Source organism: Cornus florida, unplaced genomic scaffold (assembly GCF_030987335.1).
Source record: "Cornus florida cultivar Cherokee Brave unplaced genomic scaffold, ASM3098733v1 CherokeeBrave_3.0.0_Hap2_Chr11, whole genome shotgun sequence".
Lineage (NCBI taxonomy): Eukaryota > Viridiplantae > Streptophyta > Magnoliopsida > Cornales > Cornaceae > Cornus > Cornus florida.
In genome coordinates this window covers 70,825,513-70,840,104 of record NW_026775581.1, presented here as the reverse complement: position 1 = coordinate 70,840,104, position 14,592 = coordinate 70,825,513, and the positions used below count along the sequence as shown (strand labels likewise).

General features: G+C 33.6%; 1 protein-coding gene across 1 annotated transcript; it reads right to left on the bottom strand.

The window, feature by feature from the left end:
* Positions 1-1,841: 1,841 nt before the first annotated feature.
* Positions 1,842-7,742, bottom strand: LOC132286123 (protein HOTHEAD). The gene is made up of 6 exons (XM_059788387.1): positions 7,546-7,742; positions 6,405-6,789; positions 3,828-4,138; positions 3,324-3,709; positions 2,239-2,807; positions 1,842-2,105 (listed from the first exon to the last, which is right to left on the bottom strand). The coding sequence occupies exons 1-6, from the start codon at positions 7,622-7,624 to the stop codon at positions 2,051-2,053; spliced, it is 1,785 nt and encodes a 594-aa protein (XP_059644370.1). The 5' UTR covers positions 7,625-7,742; the 3' UTR covers positions 1,842-2,050.
* Between the last annotated feature and the right edge of the window lie 6,850 nt (positions 7,743-14,592).

Below are 14,592 nucleotides of genomic sequence, written 5' to 3'. Positions count from 1 at the left end.
CTAATAGAAGAGGGAAGGACAGCTCTGAAAGTCGAAACTAGTGAGCGTCAGCCTTAATCTTTCTGAATTCTCAACCAATCTGATGATAGCAAGACGATCCATTAGAGTGTTGGCAAACAACCTATTCTTCCTTCCAACCCAAATATAATAAACACCAGTTGAGAATTCAAGAAGAATGGGACACAAAAGCCAGACTTAGAACTAATCATCCTTGCCTTAAAACTCATATAAGTGGGCAATATTTTCTATTACATGCCACTTCACCTACTATATTTAGCTTTTTTAAGTCATGTTTAATAACTTGATCCAAAGTTATTTTTGGTTCCCATGTATGGTCTCTTACTTTCTCTTACAACTAGTATTCCTCATTTGACCGCGTCACTACGTCTCCAATTTAAGTGTCCAAACCATCTAAATATACTTTCTCTAATTTTCCCACCATAGGTGTCACGCCTAATTTTTGTCTCACACTTTCATTACTGACCCTATCTCTTCTAGTATCTTCACTCATCCATCTTAACATTCTCATTTTTGCTACATGAATGCCTTGTTCTTGTTTCTTTTTTAGGGCCCAACATTCTGCTCCATACAACATAGTTGGTCTAATAATGGTTCTATAGAATTTTTCCTTTTAGCCTATGTGCTATGCTTTTGTCACATAATATCCCACTAGCTTGTCTCAATTTTATCCAACTCGCTGCTTCAATTCTACTTGTTATATCACTATCTATCTCTCCACCATTTTGTATTATCGATCCTAGATAACAAAATTGGTTGTTTTGAGTAATCTTTTGGTTTTGAAGTGTTATTATTATATTATCAATGCCTGAATCTTTATTTATGATGTCAAATTTTGTAACGAATATGACAGACAAAGAATAGATGGTTGTGATCTACTATACAAACACCACAAAAGGCACAGTTTGCTGCTCCTAAAAGACCATGCTTATGAAGTCTATCTTGAGTTTGAAGCTTGTTTAAAATGGCCAATAAAACTGAATCTAGGGACATGACCTTTAAACCAAGCCAAATGGGACCATCCCACCTTAGGAAATTGAGGTTTGATACAGAACCACACATATTTTTAAAAAAACTTATCAGTTGGAGAACAAAACCATGATAGTAAGTACTTGACCAACATGAAGCCAATTGTCAAACCAGAGAGAATTCAAGGGTCCATTACCAAATGTATGCTTTATACAAGGTCCAAAAGTTTCTCTTGACTGCAAAATCTTCCTCCAAACCCAAGAACAATTTGAAGGAATCTTAACATCCCATAAACTGTGACCTTCTATAATATATGTATGTATCTGCTCAGCAGTAATAGTTTTATTCCAAATATACAAGCCGCCTTCTTGAAAATCACAGGATATAGCTGACCAAACAACTCTAGAAAAAGTAGAATTCTCAACTCCTTTCCATAAATCAGATCTGATTTTGGTCTGAGACTTTCTTGGGCAAGACAAAATGGGAAGACCAAAAAACTTGAAAGGAAAAAAACACACTTTTGATGAGCTGGAGCCTCCCAGTTTTTTATCTTATTACTTTTCAAGGCTGTCCCTCTTGAATCATTTTCTGGCTCCGTCACTGTCTGCAGCTGGATGTTAACCATGTATATTTTACCTGTGTTGTAACTCATCCTAGATTAAAAGTTATTGCTGTTTAAAATTTGGACTAATTTTTTATAGTTTCGGATTAAGCTTTTGATAGTTTAACTACTCCAGATAGTTCGTGCCACCTGTTCAGCATCACATAAAGTTGCTTCTACGCACACCTTCTCAATCAATGTAACTGCTCAGACTAAACTGTAAACTAACATGAAACTTTGAATAAATGGAAGGTGAATCAGCAAACAGACCAACACGTGACTTCATAAAATAAAAATTGTTCTCATACAAACCATAGATACAAAAGAAGTGGAAACCAATATTGGTTTTTGACAAACCTATCTCTACATATAATTGCTCACTAACAATTAGACTAACAAAATTACATTTCCGTATCACAACATACACATGCATCTGCCCTTAATTGGGGTCTTGATCGGTCTTTATATACCAGCTGCTCTTCCTAGTCTCTCTCTTAAAATCTTCACTCCCATGTACCTGTACAAGTCCAAATCATGAGAATAAACCATGTGTGCTTATTACTCTCCTAAAATCACAGAGGAATAATAGAAAAACAAGAATCAGGACAATCTTTTATAAGGTTTACCTATACATTGTATTAAGATCTTACCTGCCCATCATCAAGACAGTGGCTTGTGGATTAGTGCCTGGCGAATTGATAAACGTCGAGCCATCAATGACACGGAGTCCATGGACGCCGAGTACCTTGTACTCAGGGCTCACCACCTTGCCCACTTGGCACCCACCATGGTAGTGCCAAATTGTGATCACAGTGTCTTTGCAGAACTGCTCCAATGACTCTGTGTCATTAGTGTGTTTTGGTATAAGGTTCACATTAGCTATCACACTCATGTTGATCAGCTTGTCCACTGATTGTCTATCAAACAGTGTGAAGTTTGTGAAGTGTTTGGAGCTCACAAGCTTCTCCACGATACGAATACCTTCAACGCATCGCTGTAGATCATCCGGATGGCTGAAGTAGTTGAAGGTGACAGAGGGGTTGTCGTTGACGTTGGTGTTGATCAGGCTGAGGTGGCCTGTTGAAATGGGGTTGGCAATCTTTTCTAGAATGAAGCCTCCCATGAATGCTTCACGGGGAAGGTCTCTCTTGTTTTTTCTGTAGGCCTGAATGGCTTCTTGTGTTCTCTGTCTTGGAGGTATAGTAGAGAGCTGCCCAATCTGGTTCATTACACGCAACATGCAGTTACTTGTGTGCGTGTGTGTGTGTGCTCAATAAGTATTCTATCAATTACACATAATTTGCAGCTACATACATATATAGTTCTATAAGTAGTCTTATCAATTTTTATGTCAAAGTGATTTTTGGATATGCATGTAGACCTACTTTAAAGAAATTAAACAGACTTCATAGGGGGAATTGGGAGAAAATTTATATCAATTGCCATGTGCAACCATTCTAGTTATGTTCATTAGAAGTCATTCTTCTCTGAGGCTTCTTTCAAAAGCATATTTTTGGTAAACTGGCTTTGGTATGACTTTTAACTTGTAAGATTAGAGACATTAGCCTCATAGTATTCAGTCTATGCATTTCTTTCTAATCCATGGACATCTCTTAATAGCAACAAGAACTACTATCAAGGTACTTTCCCAACCCAAATTTTAGCAAATTAGCCACAACAACTGAATTTATAGTTCAAATAGTTCTGATAAGTGGATCATTAGTTAGCTACTAACCTCAGCTGATACAATTCCATGATGGCAGTGAATGCTATCCAAAGACTGCCCAAATCCACTGCTAGCCTCAATGTACACACCCCTCTTGGTAATCCCTACAGTCTGTATCAGTGTCTGCTCCACAGGTTGATTAGCGGGAATAAAAACAGTATTCAAGGGGTTATCAGACATGCCTTTCCCAACAAACTCATTGTCAAGCACCACTGAAATATTCATCTTCTTGAGGTCAGCCTTAGGTCCAATACCACTGAGTAGCAGCAGCTGAGGGCTTCCAATTGCTCCACACGACACTATTATCTCACTGCTCGGCCTCTTTGCAAGAAATGCTCGGTGTTGTGTCCCATGTTCATCCATGAAGATCACTCCTACTGCCCTCGGTTTTTTCCCTGTATTGGACATTATAAACTCATTACTGCCTGTTAACAAGTACACATTCTATAGTTGCCAATCTTACTGGTTTATTTACGACTAAAAGCCTATACTGAGTACGTGCAACTAACGAACCTGTTACATTGAATATGATCTTTTGTACTGTAGCATGAATCAAAACATGAAGGTTCTCGGAATTCGCGGAAGCAAGTAGCTCTGCAGCTGTGTGACGGCGACCAAAGTTGTCAAAAATGGTTCCCCCAACCTTGGTTCCACTTAGGTGATCATAGGTGAATCCATTGAAGGGTAAGACCCCAACTTCCAAAAGACTGTCCCTCACCGCTGTCTGCCATGGCCCAAGCTTTGGCTGGTAAACAATTTGCTTCTCAATCCATGGGTATGACTCGTTCACCAGTTTAGCATCCCAACCTGCTTTTTTAATATAACTGCAGGGCCAGAAATTTCAGCGTCAACACAAATTAACGTAACTTTCAATATTCAATTATTTGATCAATCAAAAAATAATGGTCTATCAAGGGCTGCATGACTACTATCCAAATAAGCCATCATTTATACTACTATCACCCATTTATCGTCATGGTTTCATGTTACTAACACACTGCTTATATAGCTATATAGCATGTTCTTATCTCAAGTTCTCAATAAGAAATCTTTTATGTTGTTATGTTGCCAAATTTTCTAATTGCACATTGTCTAAGTTGAAATAGGGGAGGAATTTTGGCCACAAATGTCATCCAATTGGAGGAGCTGGAAATGTCCCGCCAAAGCTGGACAACCTCAAGGCCGAAGTACAAGACCCTTTGGAAGAAATCAATCTTGGTACCAACCAAGATCCAAGACCGATCTTCATCAGCAGTCTTTTGGGTGAAAAGTTCAAAGCCAAGTTAATCAATCTCTTGATTGAGTTTAAGGATTGCTTCGCATGGGATTACTTGGAAATGTCCGGGCTGTCAAGACAGCTAGTGGAGCATGAGAGTTGCCCATTAATCCATATGCAGCTGAAGATAGTCTTATTGGTAATCTCTGCCTAATCAGAAAGCTCTTGCAGTACATATCCCTAAAATTAGTATTTGATATGGTTTTTCCAAAACTTTCTGTTTCTCAACCACACCCAACTCAGTTATAACTTGTTAATTCTGTTAAGGTAAAGCATTAAGCCAAACCAGCTACAGATCAAGCCTTTTGAACTTGTAGGTAAGTTTTTGAATCACACTTTTTAATCGAAATGAATACATGACATGTTGTGTGGCATGATTAGGACATATCTGAGCTGCAAAAAGCAATTTTTGTAGTTCAATGCCAAAATATATTGGTGGTTGTGGTTTGGTTAATGTAGGGTCAAAGATAGTTTTCATTCACCATATACTTGCCATAAATGTGCAAATATATTTAAATCTACATAAACTCTCTACCTAATCACCTTTATGCATGAGAAAGTTTGGAAAAAGTTGAAATGAGGACCACCCTAGAATTTAACACAAGCAAATGAAGAGGTAGATGAAATCATAAATGCTCTGAGTTGAGTACAATGATATGTCATCTACATCATATGATCACCATTAGCACTTGCAACCCTCATTAATCAAGCCTCATCAAACCATCATGGCCGTTAATGTTCGTGACTTTGACTAACATGGTTTCATGACCAATCAGCAGCTAGAAGACCAACCAGGACTCCTAGTGAGGCCCATTAGACTAATAATGACAATCAATTTATACTTTATTAATTTGAAAAGACCATGAGACTATACTTGTTAGTACTTAGGTAATAAATTCTAACAACATATACATCTAGAGAAGCATTAAATCTTTAATCATAATATGTCTTTGTGATAATGACATTGTACTAGATGATGAGAACAATATGTTAGATAATCATACCCTCTTTTCTCTTTCCTTTTGTAGGGTGGAACCCACTATGACTTAATTAAACTGTTCTATCACTTATGTGGCTTTCAATAGAATAAGAGGTGCCAACTCTAGGAAAAGCCAAATATGAACATCATTATACATAAACAAACCATGTTAAATGTGGGCATGGTGGTCTTTTCAATATGAATGTGTGTGTGTTTATAGATACACTAGGCTGTTGGCTTGAATTAGTAAAAATTTCCAATTCATAGGTAATACTAAAAACCTACCTTTGCACTAAAGGAAATGAGTACAATACCAACTATAGGTCAATGTTTTAAAGATTGGTACTAGCGTAGTAAGAACATGGTCAAGCAAGATTTAGATATGTAAACACAATTTGCATTAGAAAAATTAAATGGTTACAAGTTCAGAAAAACTATACAATCCATAAGTTGTGTAGTTTTTTTTTTCTTTTTTATGGAAAAAGGGTTTGAACCCCAACTCTGCTCCAAAGACCACGGTAATTAATATCTGAGTTTTTTTTTTCTTTTTTCTCAATAATTAGTGAGTTACCACTAGAACAATAGATATTAGAACCGTAGAAATGATTAGCAGTCTAACCACCAGGCCTCTAGTCCAGATGGTATGATCTCTCCTTCCCAGAGAGGAGGTCCAGAGTTCCAAGCCCTACTAGGGGCTTGTTGTGGGTATGGGTGGGCGTGTTCGCTTTTAACTTTTAATAATAATAATAATAATTAACAACCTAAAAATGCTTTGGTCTGTATAGTTTGTGTACCCCCACCTTGCACACAAACACACACAGATTGGCACCCATACCTTGAGCTTGCTCTGGTGTAGAAGCCAGCATTGATGCAAGTGCCTCCACCCAAGACTCTAGCCCTAGCATTGAAGACCCCATCAGTTGAAATGAAAGTTTGGGAAGCAGATCTTGGTGAAATGTCTGCTAGAGAGATGTGAAAGTTTCTCAAATGAGAGACATTGAGGTTGGCAAAAGGTGCACCCCCTCTTTCTAGCAATAACACATTGAATTTCTGAGAGAGGGTAGCAGCTAAGGGGCACCCAGCTGTGCCACCCCCTACAATTATGTAGTCATACGCCTTGTAGCCACCGTGTGATGTAGCTGATGATGATGATGGTGATGGTGAAAAAGTGCTTGCTTGTTTGATGAATGGATATCTATCTTCCCAGAAATTCTTCTTACCTGCATTACACTTTTCATATATGTCACAATAATATGTCCAACATTATACACAAACAGATCATATTACACACACACATATATATGCAATATAGTTTGTGAAATTATGTTCAAGAATGTAGTAAATTTGGCTAAAACGTCCACAAAACCTTTTCTGTCCAAAAACCCAAATATTTGTTATGTTTTGCAGTATCTTTACACTGAAAATGCCACTAGCTCACCAAGAAATGTTGCACTTTGAGGTTTTGGGATAAACCCATTAAAAAAAAATTAATTTAATTGATGATCAATATAAATATGATCTGATCTGCTGTAGATCTTTTTTATTTGGTTCTTAGAAAGAGAGAGAGAGAAGAAAAAATAAAATGCATTAAGAAGACTCCCTTAATTTTTCTTAATCCCTATGGATATTCAGTCACAATGTTACTAGTTTATCCCTCTAGCACTACTGGGGGAGAGAGAGAGAGAGAGAGAGAGAATAAGTACTAACTAAAACAAAGGAAGATGAGGCAAATGCAAGGAAAATTCAAGCCAATGACTTCTTCCTCCTCCATAAAAATTGAAAGAAAATGTAGAATAAAGAGTAATTCAACTATCAAATTCTCTCTATGTATGTGTGTTTGTGTGCAGAGAACTTTATATATATATATATATATGAAGAGAGAGAAAGAGAGATGATCAATATCAAAAACAAATTTTAAAAAAACCCACATATATATGTGTGCGTGTGTGAACAGTGAAAGAGGTGGAAGCAGAGACCTTGACAAGAAGTGAGTGTAATGAGCCATAGAAGTAAACAGAGAGAGAGTCTCTCTGCTGCACAGCCAACCAAAGCCATTGAGAGCAGACAAACACCTCAGAGAAATTGGACTCAGCAGCTGGAGAAGTGGTTCCCCTCTTCAACCTATCCTAGATGTGGCTGCCTCTGGTTGGCCTTATTTCTTGTGTAACACATACATTATATATGTATATATATACACTCTTTAATATAGTAATATTGTAATAACTATCTCATAATAATATATTTGCGAAACTAACATATAATGATGAGAAAACCAACAGAGGCTTCTTCTTTTTACTGTCTTTAAGAACACAGAAACTACACCAAGGGGGGCATTTAATGGAGAAATGAATGCCACAGTTGGAGCAGTATTTAATGCCATTGATGAAACTTCTTCCATTACCGGACAGCTCACAAATAAGACCAGCCTGCATTTCAATTTGAAATTAACATTTACCACCAAAAGAGGACCAGCTTTAATTAGCTTTCGTATTTGGGTAACCAAAAAGAGCTAAAATTAATTCAAATCAGTGCACCTAACAATGCATTTGGATTATTTAAAAATAGCTGGAGAGAAAGGACATGAAAGGAGAAAAAGTCTATGCCAGTACAACTATAACACGCGCATAGCATAAATCAGTTTCAGTTTCACCACACTGTAACTTTTTCCATTTTATCAATGTCATAGCTTTAGTAATGTACCATCATGACTTTTCTAAATGAGTCCGCAGTTGTCTCCCTTCACCGTCACTTGGCATTACCTTTATAAGAATAATATATTCGGTGTGTCTGGTGCACCGGACTCATCAGAAATGTCCATTCTCAGGCACTCCGACGTGCTATGCAACCGAATACAGGACCCTTGTCATTATGTTTGTTCTAAAAAAAAAGTAAAAAGGGAAATGAGAGGAATAGAATGGGAAGGAGAGAGCCAGATTTTGCCACAGTTCATTCCTGTCTTTCAGATTGTCTCATAAAGAAGTGCTTGTAGCTGGATAATACACAGGGTCTTCTTTCCCTGCTCATTCTCCAAGCTTGTACCTTAGTTGTGGTTTCGCGTAGTAGACAAGAAGGGTGGGAATCTCGTTAATCCATTAATGTATCTTTCTAATATATATATATATATATATATATATATATATAGGATAATGTTTAAAACAATAACTAGTGATATACTCATTTGTCTCAATATCTTATTGTGAATTTGTGAGTGTATTCATGATTTACTATAGAGCTAAATTGCATAAGACCTCCCTCCAATTTCAAATTTTGGCACATAACCCTTACCCAAAAAAATAAATAAATAAATTGACCTAAAACTGCATTGTATTATCCAATTGTTGCAGTGCCCTTAGGGTGTCAATTTTGGGGCTAATGGAGAGTTGAATGGACCAAAATACTTTGCAACAGGTGTATTGTAAAAATATGAAAAATTCAGAATTATTTTTCAATAATAAAATTAAAATTATTGTAAAAAATGGATAAATTTGAAATTTGAAAAGGACTTTAATGCTTATGGATGAAACTATTTTATTTTTTAGAATTATTTTTCAGTGATAAGATTAAAATTAATACAAACAACTCATTCGGCATAGTGTTGTCAAAAAAAAAATTCAGAAAAAGAAATATTTAAATGGATTACATTTGTATTAAAAACTGATTAGATAAGTCTATATATAAGAAAATTAAAACACCTTGGAACAATTTTCAAAATTTTCTTAAATTTCTATTTTAAAAAAATTAAAAACGAAAAGAAAACCCAAAATAAAAATCATTTTAAAGAAATCATAAGGACCTGGTTTATAACTTTGAAAACAATTCTCAAGAATTCAGAAAACAGAAAACTATTTTCAAAAATTATAAAAGATAGTTTTCTGAAAACAAACTTTTTTATAATTGGGTTTTATAAAAGAGTTTTCAAAAAACTGAACCAAATATAGTTTTCCTTACAATTTTCTGTTTTCAGTTTTTAGAAAACAGAAAACTATTCTCAGAGTTGCAAACCAAACAGAAATCAAATTTTTTTTATACAAAGTATTGTGCGAAAAATTGAAAATGGAGTGGGAATTAATGCAATGTGTCCAAATTTTTATTAATGAGAATTTTCATCATTGAAACTCGTGCACATTTTAGCTATTAAATTATAACGGATACGTGACGTTGGGGGCCTATTGCAACAAATGAATAGTTTAGGAGGGTTTTGGGTAATTTGTAAGGAAATATTGTGCCAAAAATTGAAAGTGAAAAAAGAGTCTTATGCAATTTGCATTTCCCTTTTCTTTCTTTTCTTTCTTTTTTTTATATAATATTTCAAACAATGATGAAAAAGTGAATATCCTTTCTTTTCTCTTACTAATTATCTAAACACAAGTAGAGCTTAACACTGACATCTTCCATTTCTTTTTCATTTTCTTTTTCCTTTTATCATGAATAATTTTATTATATATTTCCTTTATTTCATCACATGCTTGTTCAAATGCAATGCAAGTGATTGAATTTATTGCAGTCCCCCAATCGGTTGATCGATGGAGCTGGCTAATACATAGTCCGTATATGTATATATATATTCAACACAACCCATGTGGCATGACAGTGTCCCACGTGACAAAGTTTCAATAATTTGTTGACCAGTTTTTGTCAAAGTCTATTTCAGTTCATATTTACTAGTATTCTCGAAACAAAAATATGGCGAAAATTGGGAAATAAGTGGCATGTCAAAATATAGGAAAAATTACCATCAAGTCCTATTTTTCTAATTGAAAGGTAAATAAATTTTAAAAAGTTTCCCTTAGAACCAATAAATTTTACTTTTGATTTATTTATTTTTTATTTAAGCCTTAAATCACTGAATCTTCTATTATATCCTTAGTAAATTAGATATACTCCTGCTAAATTAGATATAAAATCAAACTTTGATATATCCGCTTACAAAATTAGACCCAAAAAAATTGAATAAAAAGAAAAAAAAAATTCATTTTATTGATTTTTAATAGATTAGTTTTAAAAACATGTACTAAAATAGTGCATTTCGACGCAAGAGTTTTTTTAAATTGAATTTAAATTAAATTAATTATTATTTTAAGTCATAATGCAATATTATCAAGTAACTAAAACTTAGAGGAATCTATATATCGCAATTGTTGAATAAATTTATAATAATAAAATTTTACTTTCTATTTAGTAAGGGTATAAATGAAAGATTTAGTGATTTTGGACTTAAATGAAAGAAAAAAAAAAATTTAAAAGTAATTTTTGTTAGTCCTAGAGAAAATTCTAGGACTTATTTGTCTTTCAACAAGAAAAGTAAGTTTTGGTAAAAAAAAATTCTAAAATACAAGAGCGGGTGCTACATACACCAATGGAGTGAATATCAATAGTTTTTTTATTAGATGAGAATCAAATTCGACTAGATACTAGACATAAGTAAGCGAGAAATAAGATTGGATAAATGCCAAGGATAAACACAATTATAGGTGATTTTTGGACTAAGCAACCCAAGCCAAAGGCCCTTCCATTTCTTTCTATTTCTTTTAAAATTTAAAACCTTCAAAAACTTAATAATGAAATTAGATAATAATCAAATCATCTATTCACTCCTTTCTTTTCCTTCTCCAATTACTTTTTCTTCATTAATTGGAATTTTTAATCATTCATATAAAATGGAGTACTAGTTTTTGAAAGTGAGACATTGCGGCTCAACCATTTTTCTTTAAGCATACGGATGAAGTGTTGCTTTAATTTCTTTTTTTGTGAAATGGGGTATTCAATTTTTTTTAATTGAAACAGCTAAACTAACAAATAAATGCACTAGTCGATTTATGTTTTGGAGCAAGTGAGCAATATGTTATGAAGAAATTTTAAATATCAGTACTTATGATTCATTTAGGAGTATCAAATTTTCGTCTTCAATTACAATTTAAAAAAAAAAAAAAATGCTTAAATTTTTTCAATTTTAATTTTAGTTCTATGGTGTTGATTTGGAACTTTCAAACATAGTATTGAAATAGAAACGATTGTCCATTTATTCAAAAGCTGCATACCCATCCATTTATATCTAATCATTTGTTCATCCGGATCTGATGTGGGACAAATATCCCCCTCGTATCATTCTCCCCCATCCAAACCCTCAACGGTCTCATTGCGGTCGAGCCACCCTACCTACTCGAATGGTTCACCCAGAAACCTTTCGGGCTAGGCGCTTGGCGTAACATCGAATTAAGAATTAAGTTAGGCTCTGATACCAACTGTTACGGGTGGGCGCTTACTCATTTACCCAAAAGCTTGAGGTATTGGGTATATTATATATCCACCTATTTATACTCAATCACTTTTTCATCTGGATATAATACGAGATAAATATCTACTTGTAACATAAATGAAGTCTACGTCAGGACAAATTTTTTCCATATGTAATCTCTGTCTCATGACCATTGTCCTGACTTCTCTTTCTTTTTATTGTAATTATGTACAAATATTAAGGCTTGCATCTAACCGTTTAACCATAAATACAGTCAAAATTTGATAACAAAATTTATTTACTGCAAATTATCCGAATCAGTCAAATTTTAGCACACTCTTTCTCTCGACTTCATTTCACCAAATTACATGCACTATCAATTTTGATTGTATAATTTTATTTCATGGTATTTTGAGCTGATTTTTTTCTTCTTTATAATGAAATCACCATAATATTAGCTACGTAACTATGTAATTGTGCATTATTTTATTTTTATGTTTTTTTTTTTGTTTAAAATGTGTTAATTTAAAAGAGAATTCGTGACAATTGTCATAAGATATATTGTCCTAAAGTAGAGCTCAGAATAGCATTACTCTATTAGAGTACATCCTCATATATATATATATATATATATATATACACACACTATAATGTGGTAAATGTCACATTGCATGGTCCATATATAATTTGCATACCTGTAACTCAGATTTACTTTGAACACAATAATCACCCAACCCGGACCTGTCCCATTAACACCACAGAGACATTTGCACGAGAACTAGCTATCTATCCAGCTGTTGAAAAAAAAAAATATATATATATATATATATATATAAATAAAAGTACAGATAATATTATGGTAATTTAAGAACAATAACAAAGGTAGATATATAATTTACTGCAAGACATTTATTTCGAAATTACTGGACTTGCATTTCCACCATTAATATTTCGCATTGTATTGTCACCGACCTGCAACCACAACAGTGTCGTACATGTCATGCATTATGTTACACTTATTGCATGTATGTATATATGTACATATACAATTAAATATACATACATGTGTGTATATATATAACCCTTAAGAATGTGCTGTTTTGACATCAATCATGGAATGTGTGGATGCCATGGTACCACTAATGTCATGCTCTCCATGCATATTGTATATATTACTTGTGTGTAGGTGGAGAGTCATCAAACTTAATTAATGGCATTCACGTCAGAACTCCAAAGGAGGGATGAGATATTACTATTTACTCCAATAAGTATCTGATGGTAATTAAACTATATTACAAATTTATGGAGATGGTAATTTTTAGTTTGTTTTTTTTTTTTTTGTTTTTGACCTTTTCTCTATTTTAAAAATCATATACTAATATATTGATACTTTTTCCTTTTCCATGTCATGAGAATTTTTTTTTGATAATAATTTTTAATATATTCTTTGTCTTTATTATTTTTACTTTGTTTTTCAACAAATATATAAGGTCAATATGGAGGTTGACTCACATTGGGACTTGAAAATTGGACAAGATTAATTCTGACGTAAATTTTTATTTTCGTTACTTAACCAACCATTAGAATAACCTCTCCTCTCAAAATATATATATATATATATATATATATATATATATATATATAATTGTGTTACATCTGGAATCCTGTGATCAACGAAATAATTCTCTCTCAATTCAATTTTCGATGATGATAAATATGTAATGTGTATATGTGTGTGTGTGTGTGTGTGTGTGTGTGTGGATAATGGATATTAATCACTTATTGAGAAAGACAAAAAGAAGGGTTTGTAAAAGGAATTAATGACAAAGACAGAAAGAAGGCTTTGCAGACTTGCAGCCAATCAACGATGATGTTTTAACCAAAAGCCATGTGTAAAAAACGTGTAATATACGGATTTTTATATTATATATATATATATATATATATATATAGATGATTATAGAGGTTTCAGTGCTCATTCAATTATCCACAAAATTCTACCCCGTTTCCTTGAATTTCTAGTAGACTCAGAAAGCTGGAATCTGTGAATCCCAAAACATTTTTTTGGGGAAACAAGCCAAACAAGACTTTGTTTCCGATATTTCCCACCACTATCTTCAATCTTTACTCTAATCTTTGACATTAACTGAGGCTTTACATTCATTTGGTAATTCCAACCTAACACATTGACTTTACTCAAAACAAATGTTCAATCAATTTATTTGAAGTAGAAAAAAAATTGCTACTTTCACAACCCTTAGGGTTGCATCCATAACGTCCTTTTGTACAATAAGCTTATTTATTTAGCCGAACAATAAAACCGATGGAGCTCGGCCCAATAAATAAATTTAAATAGGTTAGAGAAATCGGAACAAGAATAGAATTCCATCTTTTTTTAATCATTTATTATAGGTGAACCTTTAAATACTATAAAATAAAATAAAATTAAACATTATGCAGGACTTGTCAAATGATTTATTCTGATCCATTAATTTATCTAGATTAGAAAGAGTTAAGAAGGAAAATGGAGTTAGTTGACACAAATTCATGTGAATTTTAAATCTGCATTGGTTTTATTTCTTAGAAACCATAACTCACAAAAAATACTTTCGACAGTCAAAAGGCTTCACAATAAATAATGGGCACGTTGAAATTTTTATTATATGGTTGTGGATGATCTGTCACTTTACAATCTAAATTCTGTATACTATCTTATTACACTCTTGTAAGTCCACATATCTTAATCGTAGAATCTTAATTGAACTGAACTACTAGGTGTTACAGTTCA

Coding starts and splice junctions, on each gene's coding strand:
- LOC132286123 (XM_059788387.1), bottom strand. CDS start 7,624: ATGGCTTTGGTTGGCTGTGCAGCAGAGAGACTCTCTCTCTGTTTACTT. Junction 3,710..3,827: donor GATCATATTCAATGTAACAG/GTTCGTTAGTTG, acceptor TGTCCAATACAG/GGAAAAAACCGAGGGCAGTA. Junction 2,808..3,323: donor ATGGAATTGTATCAGCTGAG/GTTAGTAGCTAA, acceptor GTAATGAACCAG/ATTGGGCAGCTCTCTACTAT.